This window comes from Brachyhypopomus gauderio, chromosome 10, assembly GCF_052324685.1.
Source record: "Brachyhypopomus gauderio isolate BG-103 chromosome 10, BGAUD_0.2, whole genome shotgun sequence".
Taxonomy (NCBI): Eukaryota; Metazoa; Chordata; class Actinopteri; order Gymnotiformes; family Hypopomidae; genus Brachyhypopomus; species Brachyhypopomus gauderio.
The window spans coordinates 14,834,281-14,848,624 of NC_135220.1; the positions used below are offsets into that span (position 1 = coordinate 14,834,281).

Consider the following 14,344-nt stretch of genomic DNA (forward strand, 5'->3'; position numbering starts at 1 on the left):
ATTCTTTCCCCCGTAAGTTATGTCATGAAGAAATATCTCACATGACGTATGGTGAGTAAAAAGAACATGAATTAAAGTTGTTTGTCATATAGGCTGTTGATAATGTCTAAACCCTGAAGACAGATTAATTTTTTTATATATTTAATTACTCTTTAATTATTTATGTGTTAAGAGCCTCTTCCGTCTGCTTAATTTCGGAATGCCTGAACGATGATAATGAACGCTGTCACTTCGCGGTGACAAACTCCATTGTACACGCATAAAAATATGCAAAGCGGTACAGTGAAAAGATGCGGCAGCAGTGCCCGTCTTAATGCTCGTGACTGATGCGACGGGCCTCTCCAGGAGTGAGTTCGGTGGTCCTAGTACGGTTAAACTCCTTGGCGTACGACTAATAATGGTTGGCCAATTGATAGTCGATCAACGAAACACAGGACTGGGTTTCCCATAATGTAACCTGATCAGGCGGATGGAGGCTGCTATGTATGTGATGCATATTTCCAATGGTCCAGACGGACTCTCGGTTTCGACAGCACACCGACCTGAGACACGTCACACGTTGGTCGGTGAGTCACCTCGAGACAAAAGGTGCCCGGGGGAGGGCGGGCGCCGCAGCGCCACCATTCACGCGCACCTCTCTCCCCTCAAAAGCGAGTCCGCAGGAACAGTCCTGGTTTCTTACATTACCCCGCCTTTCATGGACAGGCCGCAATTAAACCTGCATGCATCTAGCTTATTATTTTGTCTGTTCTTTTTTATGCCACATTAGTAATTGAACTTTTGAACAGTAACGAGCGTGGAGGGAGGTTGAGGATAGGCACGCGAGCGGGCACGTGCATACATGTAACGGTGTGATACAGGGTAAGGTTTGAAAAAAATACTCGAGTAGAGTAATAAAGCCTGGTTTGATGAACTCTTCTTTTAATTTCAACTGGCCTGGAAAAACGTGACCAAATTAATTACATAAACAATGCTACCTACATGACACTGTAAATTCTTTTTTATAACATGCTAAGAAGTAGGCTACATGTTTTTATTCATTATAACATAATAGTATGCAGCCATTCCTGTGATCAGAACGTTGTAAATAATCCCAATGCCATATAAGGGTAAACGTCATCCGCATGGGATTAAAAAGATACAATTTCAGAGATCATCAAAGAAAGCCCATCAGAACATCAGAATCTGAATCAAACACCCTAAAGTGAACAGAAAACAGAAGGCCCTTCTGTAGCCTAAGGTGACACTAAGGTGACAGAAATGCATGCTTTGATATTAAATGAGATTTTAAAACGTCCAGTCAAAGCAAGGCGGCAGATATCTAATCTGCATTAGTCTCTAGGGGAAGTGGGTTGAGAAAAAATGTTGTGTAATAGGTTATGTTAATCAATGAGGGTGGTAATGGATGTTGTTGATATATGAGGGATGTAATAGATGATGTGGATAGATTATGGTTGATAGGTGATGTTGATAGATGAGGGTTGTTGTAGATGATGCTGCATTGTCATTTAGGCGTTGGACAGTGACTGTCAATATCGATTTTATAAACTGTTAAATGATGGAAAATGAATTTCATCTGAAAGGTCATTTGTCACTCTATATAAAGTCAATAGCAGGTCTGATGAATCCCAATTTTGATTGACATGAAAGTTTGACTACAAATACCAAACATGGAAAATTCCAATATCATTATAAAGTTTAATTTGTATACTCAAGCCCAAATTTCTTTAAGGTAATGAAAAAAATACTCTATTAGGCCACTGAATTCTTTTGCAACCATTCTTTGGAGAACTCGATACGACGTGTACGACACTTCAAGACCTCTTGTATGTGTTATTTGTGTTAGCTCCAAGGTCTTCGAAAAACATTCTAAATATGAGAAAACTGGTGAATGCGTCAAGCTCTATTAAATCGCAGTTTAAAGGTTTAAGAATATAATGCCAATCCCTTACCACTCTCCTGCCTGCACAAAGCAGATTGAGAAGCCGAGAAGTCAACTGAGGCGGTTCATTAGAGTGCTTTGTCATGTAAAAGGAAGGCTATTAATCATGTCTGAATATTGTATGAGAGCAATTATGTAAATAAATGAATTATGCTCTGATAAACCCACAAGTGCGTGGTGCACGATCATCACCTTGTGCTTCACATACAATTACTCAATGGGCCTGAATGTTCCTGTGACCGGGAGAGTGGCCCGGTTCAGGTGGCTGGTCTGAAAACATTTCAAGCACATTTGTGGGAAGTGCAGAGTGAAGTCTGTTCATGTCCTGAGCTGGGTAACGTAAAGGACAGGAAAAGCTGTTCACACCCAACACCAACAAAGCATGCTCGGTTCTCTGAAGCCCAGAGGAATTATCCAGATTTATAGCACAAAGTGGAATCTGATCACTTTATTCCTGCCTTATTCTCTGAAACGAGTCTAGTAAATGTTGGTGTGATCACACTGGTGATGTAAACAAATTATTAGTACTAATAAAATTCAAACACAATTCCCTCAGGGTAAAACAAGTAAGCAAGACACTTGATCTTCTAAGATTATGCTAATGTAATACAGCTGCTGGAGAATATGCATATTCATGAGTAACATTTATTTTAAAAAAGCACAGATGCCGAGACATCATACTCATGTTAACATTTTACATCACAAACACTGGCTGATATGTAAATACGGGAGCAATATTATGTTTATACAAACAAATGATGCACTCAGTTAAAGGCTAATTCACGCAAAACAATGTATTACAATAAGAACTGCATGGCCAAACAGTAACTTGAAATACATTTCTTTTTAACAATAAGCTAACATCTAAAGCAGTTTTTATATTTATTATTCTGTTTTAGTTGATTTTCCAGTATGAAATTCAGTTTTAAAAGTGTCTGTCCCCTATAATAAATAACAAAGAAACACTCTACATTTTCCAAATCAAGCACGTAGTGTGACGAAGCATTCGAGCCCCTCTGCTGCTCCTGAGGTTCTCTGGGTCAGCTGTTCACCTGCAGGAGCTCTTCAGTTATAACGAACAGCAAAAACTAACAAACAGCAACGTGATGTACAAATGTGCAGCACTTCAGTGAGCGCAGGCACCAGGACTCCCAGACTATGCCACCTGATTTCCTGCTTTTTGCTCTTCTTCTGCCTGCTGTTTACAGTCTCTCCCGTCATTTAGCCCCAACCAGTCTGGGAGAGTGAAGGTGTTTCTTATATGAGCAGTGGGATACTACCACATCTGCATTACAATCACTGGATCTTCTAGCAATCAGTCTCTCTTACTCTTGATATCTCTCTCTTATTCAATCTCTTTCACTCGCTCATTCACTCACTCTCCCTCTCTCTCTCACTCACTTTCACTCGCTCTCTCTCTCTCTCAACACACTCACTCACCCGCACTCACTCACTCACTCTCATTCTGATGCACTCTCTCTCTCTCTCTCTCTCTCTCTCTCTCTCTCTCTCTCTCTCTCTCTCTCTCTCTCTCTCTCTCTCCCATATCGGCTTCTGCATTTACTTTGCAAAACATCTTTTTTATAGAGCCAGATCTGTGTGGTGTGGCAAGCCCATGACTGACAGGAGGGCTCTCATAGTTTCAGTGCCTCGTGCATGCCCATGGCAGACAGCCTGCGGTTGATGTTGCGGTAACGACAGCGCAGCAGGTCCTTATACGTGGAGCGCAGGTCCCGGTTGAAGAAGCCATAGATGAACGGGTTCATCAGCGAGTTGGTGTAACCCAGCCACAACAGTACCCTCTCCAGCCAGGCGGGGGCGCAGTCACAGTATGCACTGCAGATGAACGGGCGCAGGGTGGTGAAAAGGAAGAAAGGCAACCAGCAAAACGAGAAGACGCCTACAATCACTCCGAGCGTGGTCGCCGCCTTCTGCTCTCGCCTGAAGATGGAGCCATTGCGCTGCTCTCGGCTCTTCTGGCGAGAGTGGGCGGAGTGTTTCTCAGCTGTGGGCGGAGCCTTCATCCCCCTTGTCCTGTGTCCTTCAACAGCTGCCAGTGGCAGGGCTTCTCCGGAGATGCCTGTTGTGCCCAGCCGTATGGGCAGCAAACTCAGTGGGTGTTTGGCTCCACTCCTGCTGGCTGCCCTGAAGATCTTGTAGTACATGAGCAACATGACAGCCATAGGAATGTAGAAAGCGACGGCTGTGGAGTAGAGTGTGTAGCCCACGTCCTGGCTGATCAAACACACTCCGTCCGAGTTGATGTTATGCGCCCAGCCACAGAAAGGGGGAAGAGTGATGGATGCAGACACAAGCCACACACCCACGATCATCTTGGCCATTAGCTGCCCATTCTGTCTGGCTGGGTAGGTCAGGGGCCTAGTGATGCCAAGATACCTTCAACAAAAACAACAAGACCAGTTAGCGACACCAGTGCCTCTTTACAAAGCACTCATAATAACAAAATATCATTTTGAGGTTTAGGCAAAGAGGTTCTTAAAATAACTAATCCCGATGGCAAGGCTCAGGTTGACATGCCTCAAAAGCAGTGGGCCTGACAAATTCCCACTGACCTGAACACTTTCAGCACTGAGTGGAAAAACCTGTCTCTGGAGTTCATGTTTATGGCTGGAGGAGTCTTGGGCATCCAAGCAACCCAAAAACCTGGATTCCAAATATATAAGAATGCACGAGCACAGCGTGTTTTAAGAAGCACATTCTTGAGCTCTTTTAAAGGCTGCGTCTTTTACTACTGAGCTGTAGGGGAACCTGTCTGCTGCTGGTTTTGTTTGTGTGTGGGGTTTTTTTTTCACTTCCTGAGAGCTAATATCGTGCATTTTAAAGGTGAGCTCTAGACAGAACAGACCTGTATCTGTATCTGTACCTGTTCCTGCTTCTATACTCATTTTAGCGTGTTAAATATATATTTTTATATTTAGCACAGCCTCACTTCAGTTTCAGTTGGCTAATCAGTCGATCAATCTGTGATACGTAGTGTGCAAAGGTCTACTGACAAATCCTCAAACAGATCCTCTCAAAATAACCTGCAGCATTGTCACGGTTCTGGTTCATCATCATAAGGGTCCTCTGAGTTTCTGCTGGCTCTGACCAGATTACAGTCAGAGTTTTCCTGCCGGGTCAATTGTGCATCTTACAATCAAGGGATGTATATCTTAAGGAAACGTGTTTATATTTTGGTCTGATAAGGCCTACACAATGTGGCTAGTACATTGCGTAGCTAAAGTACTCCCGCTCTAAAACAAAAGCATCTCCGGGACTGCGTTTAATGACCTCGTGTTGTATGAAGGTGCTGTTTTTGCAACCGCTCTCTAATTGGCCGTCCTCAGGTTGTCGGTTTCCGTTTTTCGCCGACTAAGTGCCTGGCTGAACTTTACACACCTTGGTCCGTTTTCTCCCACCCAAAACTGGGCGTGTGGGTTGTTTGGCTGTCTCAGTATTCTGGACGTCCCTGGGTGTGACCCTGCCTTGTTTACTTGTTTGCTCTTGCTCGACTCAACGCCTTGAATTTTCAAAGTAACGTTTGCCAGGTCGACCTCACTTCACCTCCCAAGGGAACGAGGTCTTGGATGCTTTCAGAATCAAAGTTTTCATTTCAGGCATGAGAAGCCCCCTGTTTAGGGTACAGCTTAGCCAGACTTATTAAACAGGACATGTAGGACAGTTAAGACATGGCTCCGCCCCTCTCACGTTCATGCTTGTCTTTACTAGACTGCATAAGCCTTCCAGGCTGTTTTTCCTGCAAAGATAGTGAGATTAGAGTTAATTGAAGTTCCACATTGTGGGTTTTTAAAGCTGTTCGTCTGGGCATGGCTGAGGCCCGGCGGGTTAGCGCACCCTTGTCTACCTTTTCACGTTACCAGACAGGACCACGTGGGGATTTTCTCACCACAGCATGTTTTGCTGTCTTATGTGGTTTCTGTACATAACTGCCCTCATGGCAGTTCAGTCTTCACGTAAGCTTGTAATGAAATGAAGCCAACTCTGAAAAACAGCAGAACTGCTTCACACTTTACAGAACAGAAGCGCTCACCAGCGTTCGCTTCAGCTCCACAGGAGAAGGTCCTCTGCATACATACATATCCTCATTAAAAACCAGAGGTGGTATTTACACAGGTCTCCCGACCGCACAGGTACCACATTTGCTAACTCTGCATCTCATTGTCTATAGCTTGCGAGTGGATGAGTGGACCCAGAACGAGAGGGTGATTAGTCTGGCTGTGCTGACAGACAGGTTAGTTGCTCCAATAAGGTATAACAACCATCCGCATGTGGGCAGACGTGTCAAACGTTCAGACCAGTGACAGCATGAAGGGAAAAGCTCTTCCTCTGCGTTCCCTTCACATTCAATTTCAAACAATTCCAGAAATAATAACATCTGCCGCAGTTACTCTGGCAGCAGTTACCGTGGTGACACTGACACTGCAACTAACATTTTCTGCCACATAGTTTGAGCTTGCTGTTTTAAGAAGGAGTCTAATCCCGCAGACTTCAGACCCCTGCACATGCATAAGACTTCAGGATTGTGGGGATATTACTGCTGTCAGTACTGCTCTTTGGTGGTTGTGTTTATGCGTAATCTGGTTATGTCCATATATGTATTTCCTTTGGGAGTGGTTAAATGTGCATGTGTTCATCCGTCTCACCTGTGTCTCCTTTCGGTAGCGTCAGTTGGGTCTTGTTACTTTTAAGATGTGTGTGTGTGTGTGTATGTGTGTGTGTGTGTGTGTGTGTGCTGTGAACGTCACTCATCTTTGTTGATTTTGCTTCATGTTTGATGTCAAGCTCTGTTACATGTGTAATATCTGCTTGTGCGCTAACTGTGCAGCATTCCTGTGAATAAAACCTTTTATGCTCACCTCGGCATCCTGCCTAACCCCAGCACTGACCAAAGATGAAAGAAAATAGGACTAGAGTGAATTAGGTATTCATATGTAGAAAATTAATTTAAAACATCCAACAACTTTTGCCGTCCCAATTCTAAACAAAGAGGCATTAATTGCTTCCTGCTCAGATGTTCACAGGTCCACACTTGTAATTCCACCTCATTGACCTTTTATTCAAAATTTCAGTCCCACCTTAAATATCTATTTTTTCCATGTATGCTTTGTGTACGTTTCCAACAGGGGATAACAGGTTTTATTCTTCAAAACTCAAATTAGAACATGCTTTTTTTCTTAAAAGAAGCCAGCAGCAATTGTCTTGAGCACATAAGCATTATTAATCATAGGATTGTGTGTTTATGCAGCTCTCAGTTTGGCTGAGAGTAAGAGCACAGTGAAGCTGTGAAGGATTTCCATTAGTCCATTAGTCCTTAAATAAAATCATTAAATTCATTTCACACAGGATTTGGTGTGTTTAATAAAGTATCTCACCTCAACACAGAGCAATTTGTACAAATACTTAGTCTGGCTGCACTGCGTTAGTAGCCAGTGGAGGAAAACAGTCTGTGTGATGGAACAGAGAGCTTTGTGCTGCTGAAGACCACCACTGGGTTGTAATGATCTGGGTTTAATTTGACTGTTTTATTGCCAAACCAATTCCAAACTGAGACTAGTGAATTCACTCATGCTTTTAGACCGAAACGAAGCTTTCTCGAGACTAAGAACATATTTTAAAAGTCAATATTATACAAGGTAAAATCCATCCATGACTCCTACATTATTCAGTCCCAGCATTTAAAAAAATGTATATACAATGTATCACTTGAATGTTCAATGCATTCGAATATATACTGAGCATGGCAGGTTCTAAAGCGCTCGAAAGCTCCTCCGTCTAACACTTTCAGCAAACCTTGTGTACTGCACAGGCTGTTTTCATGTAGGTGCCCTGTAGTCACCATGTTGCCTAAGAGACGTGCTATATCTCTGTGCCATGATGAAGAACTAAAAACACAATGAATCTTAATTCTTTATTCATGTTTCGCTCCCACGTAGTACTGGTTTAAAGCGTTTTAACAACAAAGACGTCTTCCGACGCAAACATAATGCTATAATTATCATCAGTGGGCCAATGAGCGTGGTTTTTTGCACTACAGGAGTTTTCATTACACAAGACTGTGCTGCTGGCCAGCGATCTCCACTTAGCAGACTGTGTGTGTGTGTGTGTGTGTGTGTGTGTGTGTGTGTGTGTGTGTGTGTGTGTGTATGTTTGTGCTTGTGTGCGAGTGTGTCTGTGTGCGTAGAATTCAGGCTGTGTGCATATATGTGTGATCAGAATTCAGGTTGTTCTAAAGGTCAATAGAGACACAACATACTTCTAAATGCACGTAATGAAGGGTTGTGTCTTTATAGTGGATTGTGCTACGTACACATATGTATAAGTATGCAAGCACAAACTTGCCAAACACCTTGGACCTTTCCCAGGGCACTTTATTGAATTCGCACTGACTTACAAAACTACAGTCCTTCCATTTGCATGCAAAGCAGCTCTCCACTATGTTCGTGAGTGTGTGGGCTGCCACCATACACTTCCAATTTCCACTAGGGCAGGGTGATGTTCACCTAACTGGCATATCACGATATCTAGAGGGAAACATCTCGATGATTGATGTCATGGGGAGTGTAGTGGTAGTTTTACAATACACTGTTGTTAATGGCTATCAAATTAATTAACACATTAATTTATATTAATTTCATGAGTCATTTGTTGTAAAAATTACTTGAGCCTTTGGCGTCCTCTATCTAAAACAAATTGGTCACTAAAGCATTTATTTGATTTATTGGGAAATATTTTTAAATTGAAATGTGATTTTGGTACTGGAGACATACAATATGTACATATTAACAATAATGTCACGGAGCACTGGTCCCAGCATAAGAGGGACACGCCCACTCCTACACACACACCCTCTTCCACCCATTCTCACTCACAGGCTCCGCCCCCTTCCTCCTCTCCCAATTATCACTTCATGTCGTTCACCTGCAGCTCATTGTTTTACCCTCTACCCAGTCACTATTTAGAGCCACAGGTTCCAGCCGTCTGCGCTGCACGTTGCAAAGCCGGACCGAGGTGCCTGAGTGAGCCTGGTCCGTTTGACCACACTATTATTTCAGAAATGGCCTAGAGTTTGTTCCGCTGTACTGACGCTTTTTGCTTTTCTGTGTTTGAAAGTGTACATGGATAATAAAGACTTTTCAACAAATATCTCACCTTTCGCTTAACCACCACTGTTATAATTATGTACTGATTTTTGTTGGAAGGTGTGCCCTGCTATTGTGTGTGTGTGTGTGTTGGGTGGTTGATATGATGCTGTCTCAACATCATCATGAACACAGAGCATTGTGATGGACACTGAACATCGTGATGGACACTGAGCATGATGATGGACACTGAACATTGTGACGGATACTAAGAATCGTGATGCACACTTCAGTCCCTGGGTCCATCCGAACTTGCATAGTTCCATGCTACTCCGTAGGCAAGAATAGATAGTGTGTCCGAATATGTAGTATTCATTAAACAGTCCATGAAAAGTGAAACAACACCAGATAGGCTGTGTTCAAAATAGCCTACTACATACTACTCGCCTACTGATTGAGCTCCAAAGTATGGTGTATGCTATATGCAACCAAATATTTTTTCCCAGTGCATGAAATACACCCGGATGATGTACTACTTCTGCCAAATATACTAAAACGTGACCACAGCTATTGTCATGGTGTACTACATTCATACAACAGCGCCAGCAAATCCCAAGTGAGTGAAACATTCATTCGTTCATGTGACCTCGTAGTGTGGTTTGCGTTTGTCGCGTACTGAATACTGTGGGGCAATGAGGCAGCCATAGTCTAGTGGTCAGGGAGCCGTTCTTGTGATCGGAGACTCTAGGCCATGACTGAAGTGCTGTTGAGCAAGCCACTTAACCCCAACTGCTCCCTGGGTGCAGCTCTGGGCACATGTGTTCTCACAGCCCCCTAGTGTTCACTAGTGTGTAGATGTGTGTCCTCACTGCACAGATGGGTTCAATGCAGAGGAGAATTGAAAAAATTTGTCACAATTGGCAAAAATTTGTAGCTTAATGTTCACGGTACGGCGGCCCCCTACTGGTCGCCCCCGTCTACAGCAGCAGCTCGTCCTGTGGGTGTGGTGTTGTGTTCGTCCCTCAGGTGGGCGGAGCCCGCGATCCGTCTCACCTGAGGGTCGTTTGTTCGTCTATATATGTCTTGTCTTTGTACCAGTTGACCGCTGGTTATTATATCCTTAATTCGGATCAGTTCACGGGTTTTGGTTTGCGCACTTTACATATTAAACCATCCTATTTCCCTGAGACTTGGCGTGATCGCTTCCATTTATTTTCGCTCACCCTGCCCGTCACACTTAACTATACTGCATACTACTACAGGGACCAGTGCTCAATTTATACTGAGTGCAGTACTACAGTATGTAGTAGACTACTGCAAATATATATTCTCAAACTGTGCCAATGCTGCCAGCTTCTGTGTTAATAATATTAAGTGTTCTAAAAACACTGCAAGATATTTTGCTACGTTTTGTTTATAAAACCAGTAATGGAGATCAAAAGTCACATGGAGCTGGTAAAACGGAGTTTGGTGCATATTGCACACTCGTGTACTGAAAGAGCCTACTGCTTTACCAGTGGAGCAGTACATACCAAATCAAATCTAGTGCATTCTGTTTATGTATGCCATTTTGGACACAGCCTGCTTCTGTACAACTGTCTCAGTAGCCTGTGTCTCTATTCAAAGCCTGCTATAATCTAAATTCAAGCTATATTACTGTTACCGTCACAAAGTGCTAAAGTCAGATTTCAAAGTTCTGAAAAGATTACAAATCCTGCAAATCACATAACCGAGTGGACAATGCACTCAATTAAGTTGTTTTATATGCACTGTATTGCCAAAAATATTCAATCATCCATCCAAATCATTAGATTCAGGTGTTCATGGGTGCTCCCATGGCCACAGGTGTATAAAACCAAGCACATAGGCATGCAGACTGCTTCAACAAACATTAAATGATGGGATGCTCTCTGGAGCTCAGTGAATTCCAGCATGGTACTGTGATAGAATGCCACCTGTGCAAGACGTCCTGTTGTGAAACTTCCTCACCACTAAATATTCCACTGTCAACTGTCAGTGATATAACAAAGTGGAAGCATCTGTGTACACAAAGCGACAGTAGCTCAGTTGAAGTGGGAGGCCATGACAGAGCATAGTCAGCGGATACTGAGGTGCAAATTGCGGAGAGGTGACTAACTTTCTGCAGAGTCAATCACCACAGACCTCCAAACTTCATGTGTCCTTCAGATTAGCTTAAGAACTGTGCGCAGAGAGCTTCATGAAATGGGTTTCCATTACTGAGCAACTGCATCCAAGCCTCACATCATCAAGTACGATGCAAAGTGTCTGATGCAGTATAGTGTAAAACACACCACCACTGGACTCAGAGGAGAGGAGACATGTTCTCTGGAATGACCAATCAATGTGGGGCTGTTTAGTTTGGTGGAGGAGAATTGTGATGTGGGGTTGTTTAGATTGGTGGAGGAAGATTATGATGTGGGGTTGTTTAGATTGGTGGAGGAGGATTATGATGTGGGGTTGTTTAGTTTGGTGGAGGAGAATTATGATGTGGGGTTGTTTAGATTGGTGGAGGAGAATTTTGATGTGGGGTTGTTTAGATTGGTGGAGGAGGATTATGATGTGGGGTTGTTTAGTTTGGTGGAGGAGGATTATGATGTGGGGTTGTTTAGTTTGGTGGAGGAGGATTATGGTGTGGGGTTGTTTAGTTTGGTGGAGGAGGATTATGGTGTGGGGTTGTTTAGATTGGTGGAGGAGGATTATGATGTGGGGTTGTTTAGTTTGGTGGAGGAGGATTATGATGTGGGGTTGTTTAGTTTGGTGGAGGAGAATTATGATGTGGGGTTGTTTAGTTTGGTGGAGGAGAATTATGATGTGGGGTTGTTTAGTTTGGTGGAGGAGGATTATGATGTGGGGTTGTTTAGTTTGGTGGAGGAGGATTATTATGGTGTGGGGTTGTTTAGTTTTGTGAATGGGGATTAAGAGGTGGGTTTATTTAGTTTGGTGAAGGGGGGATGATGGTGTGTGGTTGTTTTTCAGAAGTTGGGTTCTGCCCCTTAGTTCCAGTGAAAGGAACTCTTAATGCTTTAGCATACCAAGAAATTTTGGACAATTTCATGCTCCCAATTTTGGGATGAATTAGAGCGGAAACTGTGAGCCAGGCCAAAATCTGTGACTGACCTTACAAACACACTTCTGGAAGAATGGTCAAAAATTCCTGCCCAGAAGAGTGGAAACGGGCACCATCATATTAAATCCTATACATTAAGAATGGGGTGTCTCTCAAGTTCATATGTGTGGGAAAGCAGTTGAGTGAATACTTTTGGCAATATAGTGTGCCTGCTATCAAAGGCAGGTGCCTAACACAGTCAAGTGGCACCTGCCAATGCATGTCATTTCCTGCATGTCAAACAGGGACCGAACCCTTGGTGTTGTGACGTCTGCCAGTCATTGACAATGGATATCTATAAGCCCAACCCCATTGTGCACCATTCGGTATTCATGGGTGCATCAGCGTACTAAGCCAGTACTCAGTAAATGAACTGCCACCCAAACCCTAACTATAGTGGCTCAGTAGTCAGAAATAACCACCACTGTGCAAAATCTGAAAGTTATGTGCTTCATGAGATTAAAAATCTGTGATAATGCTCTAGAAATCTATTACTGTAAAGATTAAGAAAAATTGTATAAAGATTTAGGATAACCATTAAGACTAACGTATTACACGTAGCATGCTGTGCCAGGAAAACAAAACATAACAGCTAACCTCAACAGCTCAGCTGACTTCAGAATCAACTGCACATGCAGTCTAACGCCTCGCCACCCTGGCGGGGGGTCCACATTGGACACTAAGGTGAAGTTGCAGTGCAGTGGAATTTGGAAAGAGGAGCGCTTCGGACGACTGGGGTACATCATGGGGGGCATACAGTGTTAAAACCGTACACACGCGTACGCACTTCCCCAGTTTTCCTGCGTTAACAGCCTATGTTAACACCGAAGTGAAAAGAGTTTGTACACATCGGTTTTCTTCATTAGAAAGATGCTCTGGCAAGATGCTCTGGCAAATCATCTATTAATAGTGTTAGTATTAACTGAAATTAGTATTAACTAACCTGTCCACGCTGATCACGCATAAGGTGATTATCGATGCTGTGCAACACATGACGTCCATTCCGATAAAAATGTTGCAAAACATTTCTCCAAACAGCCACACGCCGCCGGTCAGGTCAGTCACTATGACAAAAGGCATTACAACTAAAGCGACTGAGAGGTCCGCTACTGCCAGCGATACCAGCAAATAGTTCGACGGTTGTCGGAGTTTCTTCACCACGCACACCGCGATCACGACTAAAGAATTCCCCACCACGGTGACTGCAGTTATCGTGACGAGGATGACCCCAATAAGGACCGTCTTGGTGATGTCCAGTTCCTGAGTCTGCTCTCCACACGAACCGTTGTTTTGAGGGTTCGCTGTTGTTCTTGTGGACATGGAGTATTCCGTAGTTTCATTAACAAATTCAATATCTCTGGAGTCCAAAACAAGTTCAGAACCTGGTGTCGTGAACATCGCGACCGTCCTGCACCTGTAGTGTTGACCGATCATCATCCTCGGCGGTCCCGGCACAGGACACTCGCTTTGCAGTGTCCCATGTTTAAAATGTTCAAACTACAGCACAAACGCTTGGAAACATTATGTCCAACGATTTAAGGTACTCGAGTCTGCGATGTGAAAATAAGCGCCCACAGATTGTAATTCTGAGGCCTATTATTTAACCTACTGTTTCGAATTGCACTCCCAATAACTGAGTGGAGACTGTTGATAAGTAGCCTACCGCGACCACTGCATTCTCATTTGTTCTGGGCTTTAAAGCGACCTACGGGCAATAATGTAGCTATCTAACGGGTAAACTGCATTCATGTTTACCAACATTTGGCACGACAAACAAACTGATCCTGAACTATGTGAATATACAGATTTGCACGATATCACATTCGATTTGTTAATGATAAACATATTTTTCCTATATAGAGAGCTCTGTCATAGTATTTCAAAAATTTAACTTCTGGAACAAGTAATTGCTGGATGTGAAAGTAATATTTAATTAGTTATTTAACTGTTATTATAATTTAACAGTTCTATTCAGTATGGTATCGAATTTTATCAAATCTGTAGGCACACAAAAATGAACCCCCCAAATACCTAGCTCATTAAGAATTTAAAAAGTCTGTTGGCACAGACACGCGCGCCTCACAAAACGGGGAAATACAACACAAGAGTCCCATCTAGTGGTGAATTGTACGAGCGTAATGTTTCTTTGAAAAGGTGGGGAACATGAATGGGGAC

At 43.2% G+C, this 14,344-nt stretch overlaps 1 protein-coding gene across 1 annotated transcript; it reads right to left on the reverse strand.

Moving 5' to 3' along the window:
• Positions 1 to 2,679: 2,679 nt before the first annotated feature.
• Positions 2,680 to 13,984, reverse strand: htr7b (5-hydroxytryptamine (serotonin) receptor 7b). Its single transcript, XM_077019816.1, has 2 exons — positions 13,113 to 13,984; positions 2,680 to 4,339 (listed from the first exon to the last, which is right to left on the reverse strand). Exons 1-2 carry the CDS (start codon positions 13,604 to 13,606, stop codon positions 3,577 to 3,579), a joined length of 1,257 nt encoding a protein of 418 aa, XP_076875931.1. The 5' UTR covers positions 13,607 to 13,984; the 3' UTR covers positions 2,680 to 3,576.
• Positions 13,985 to 14,344: the final 360 nt, after the last annotated feature.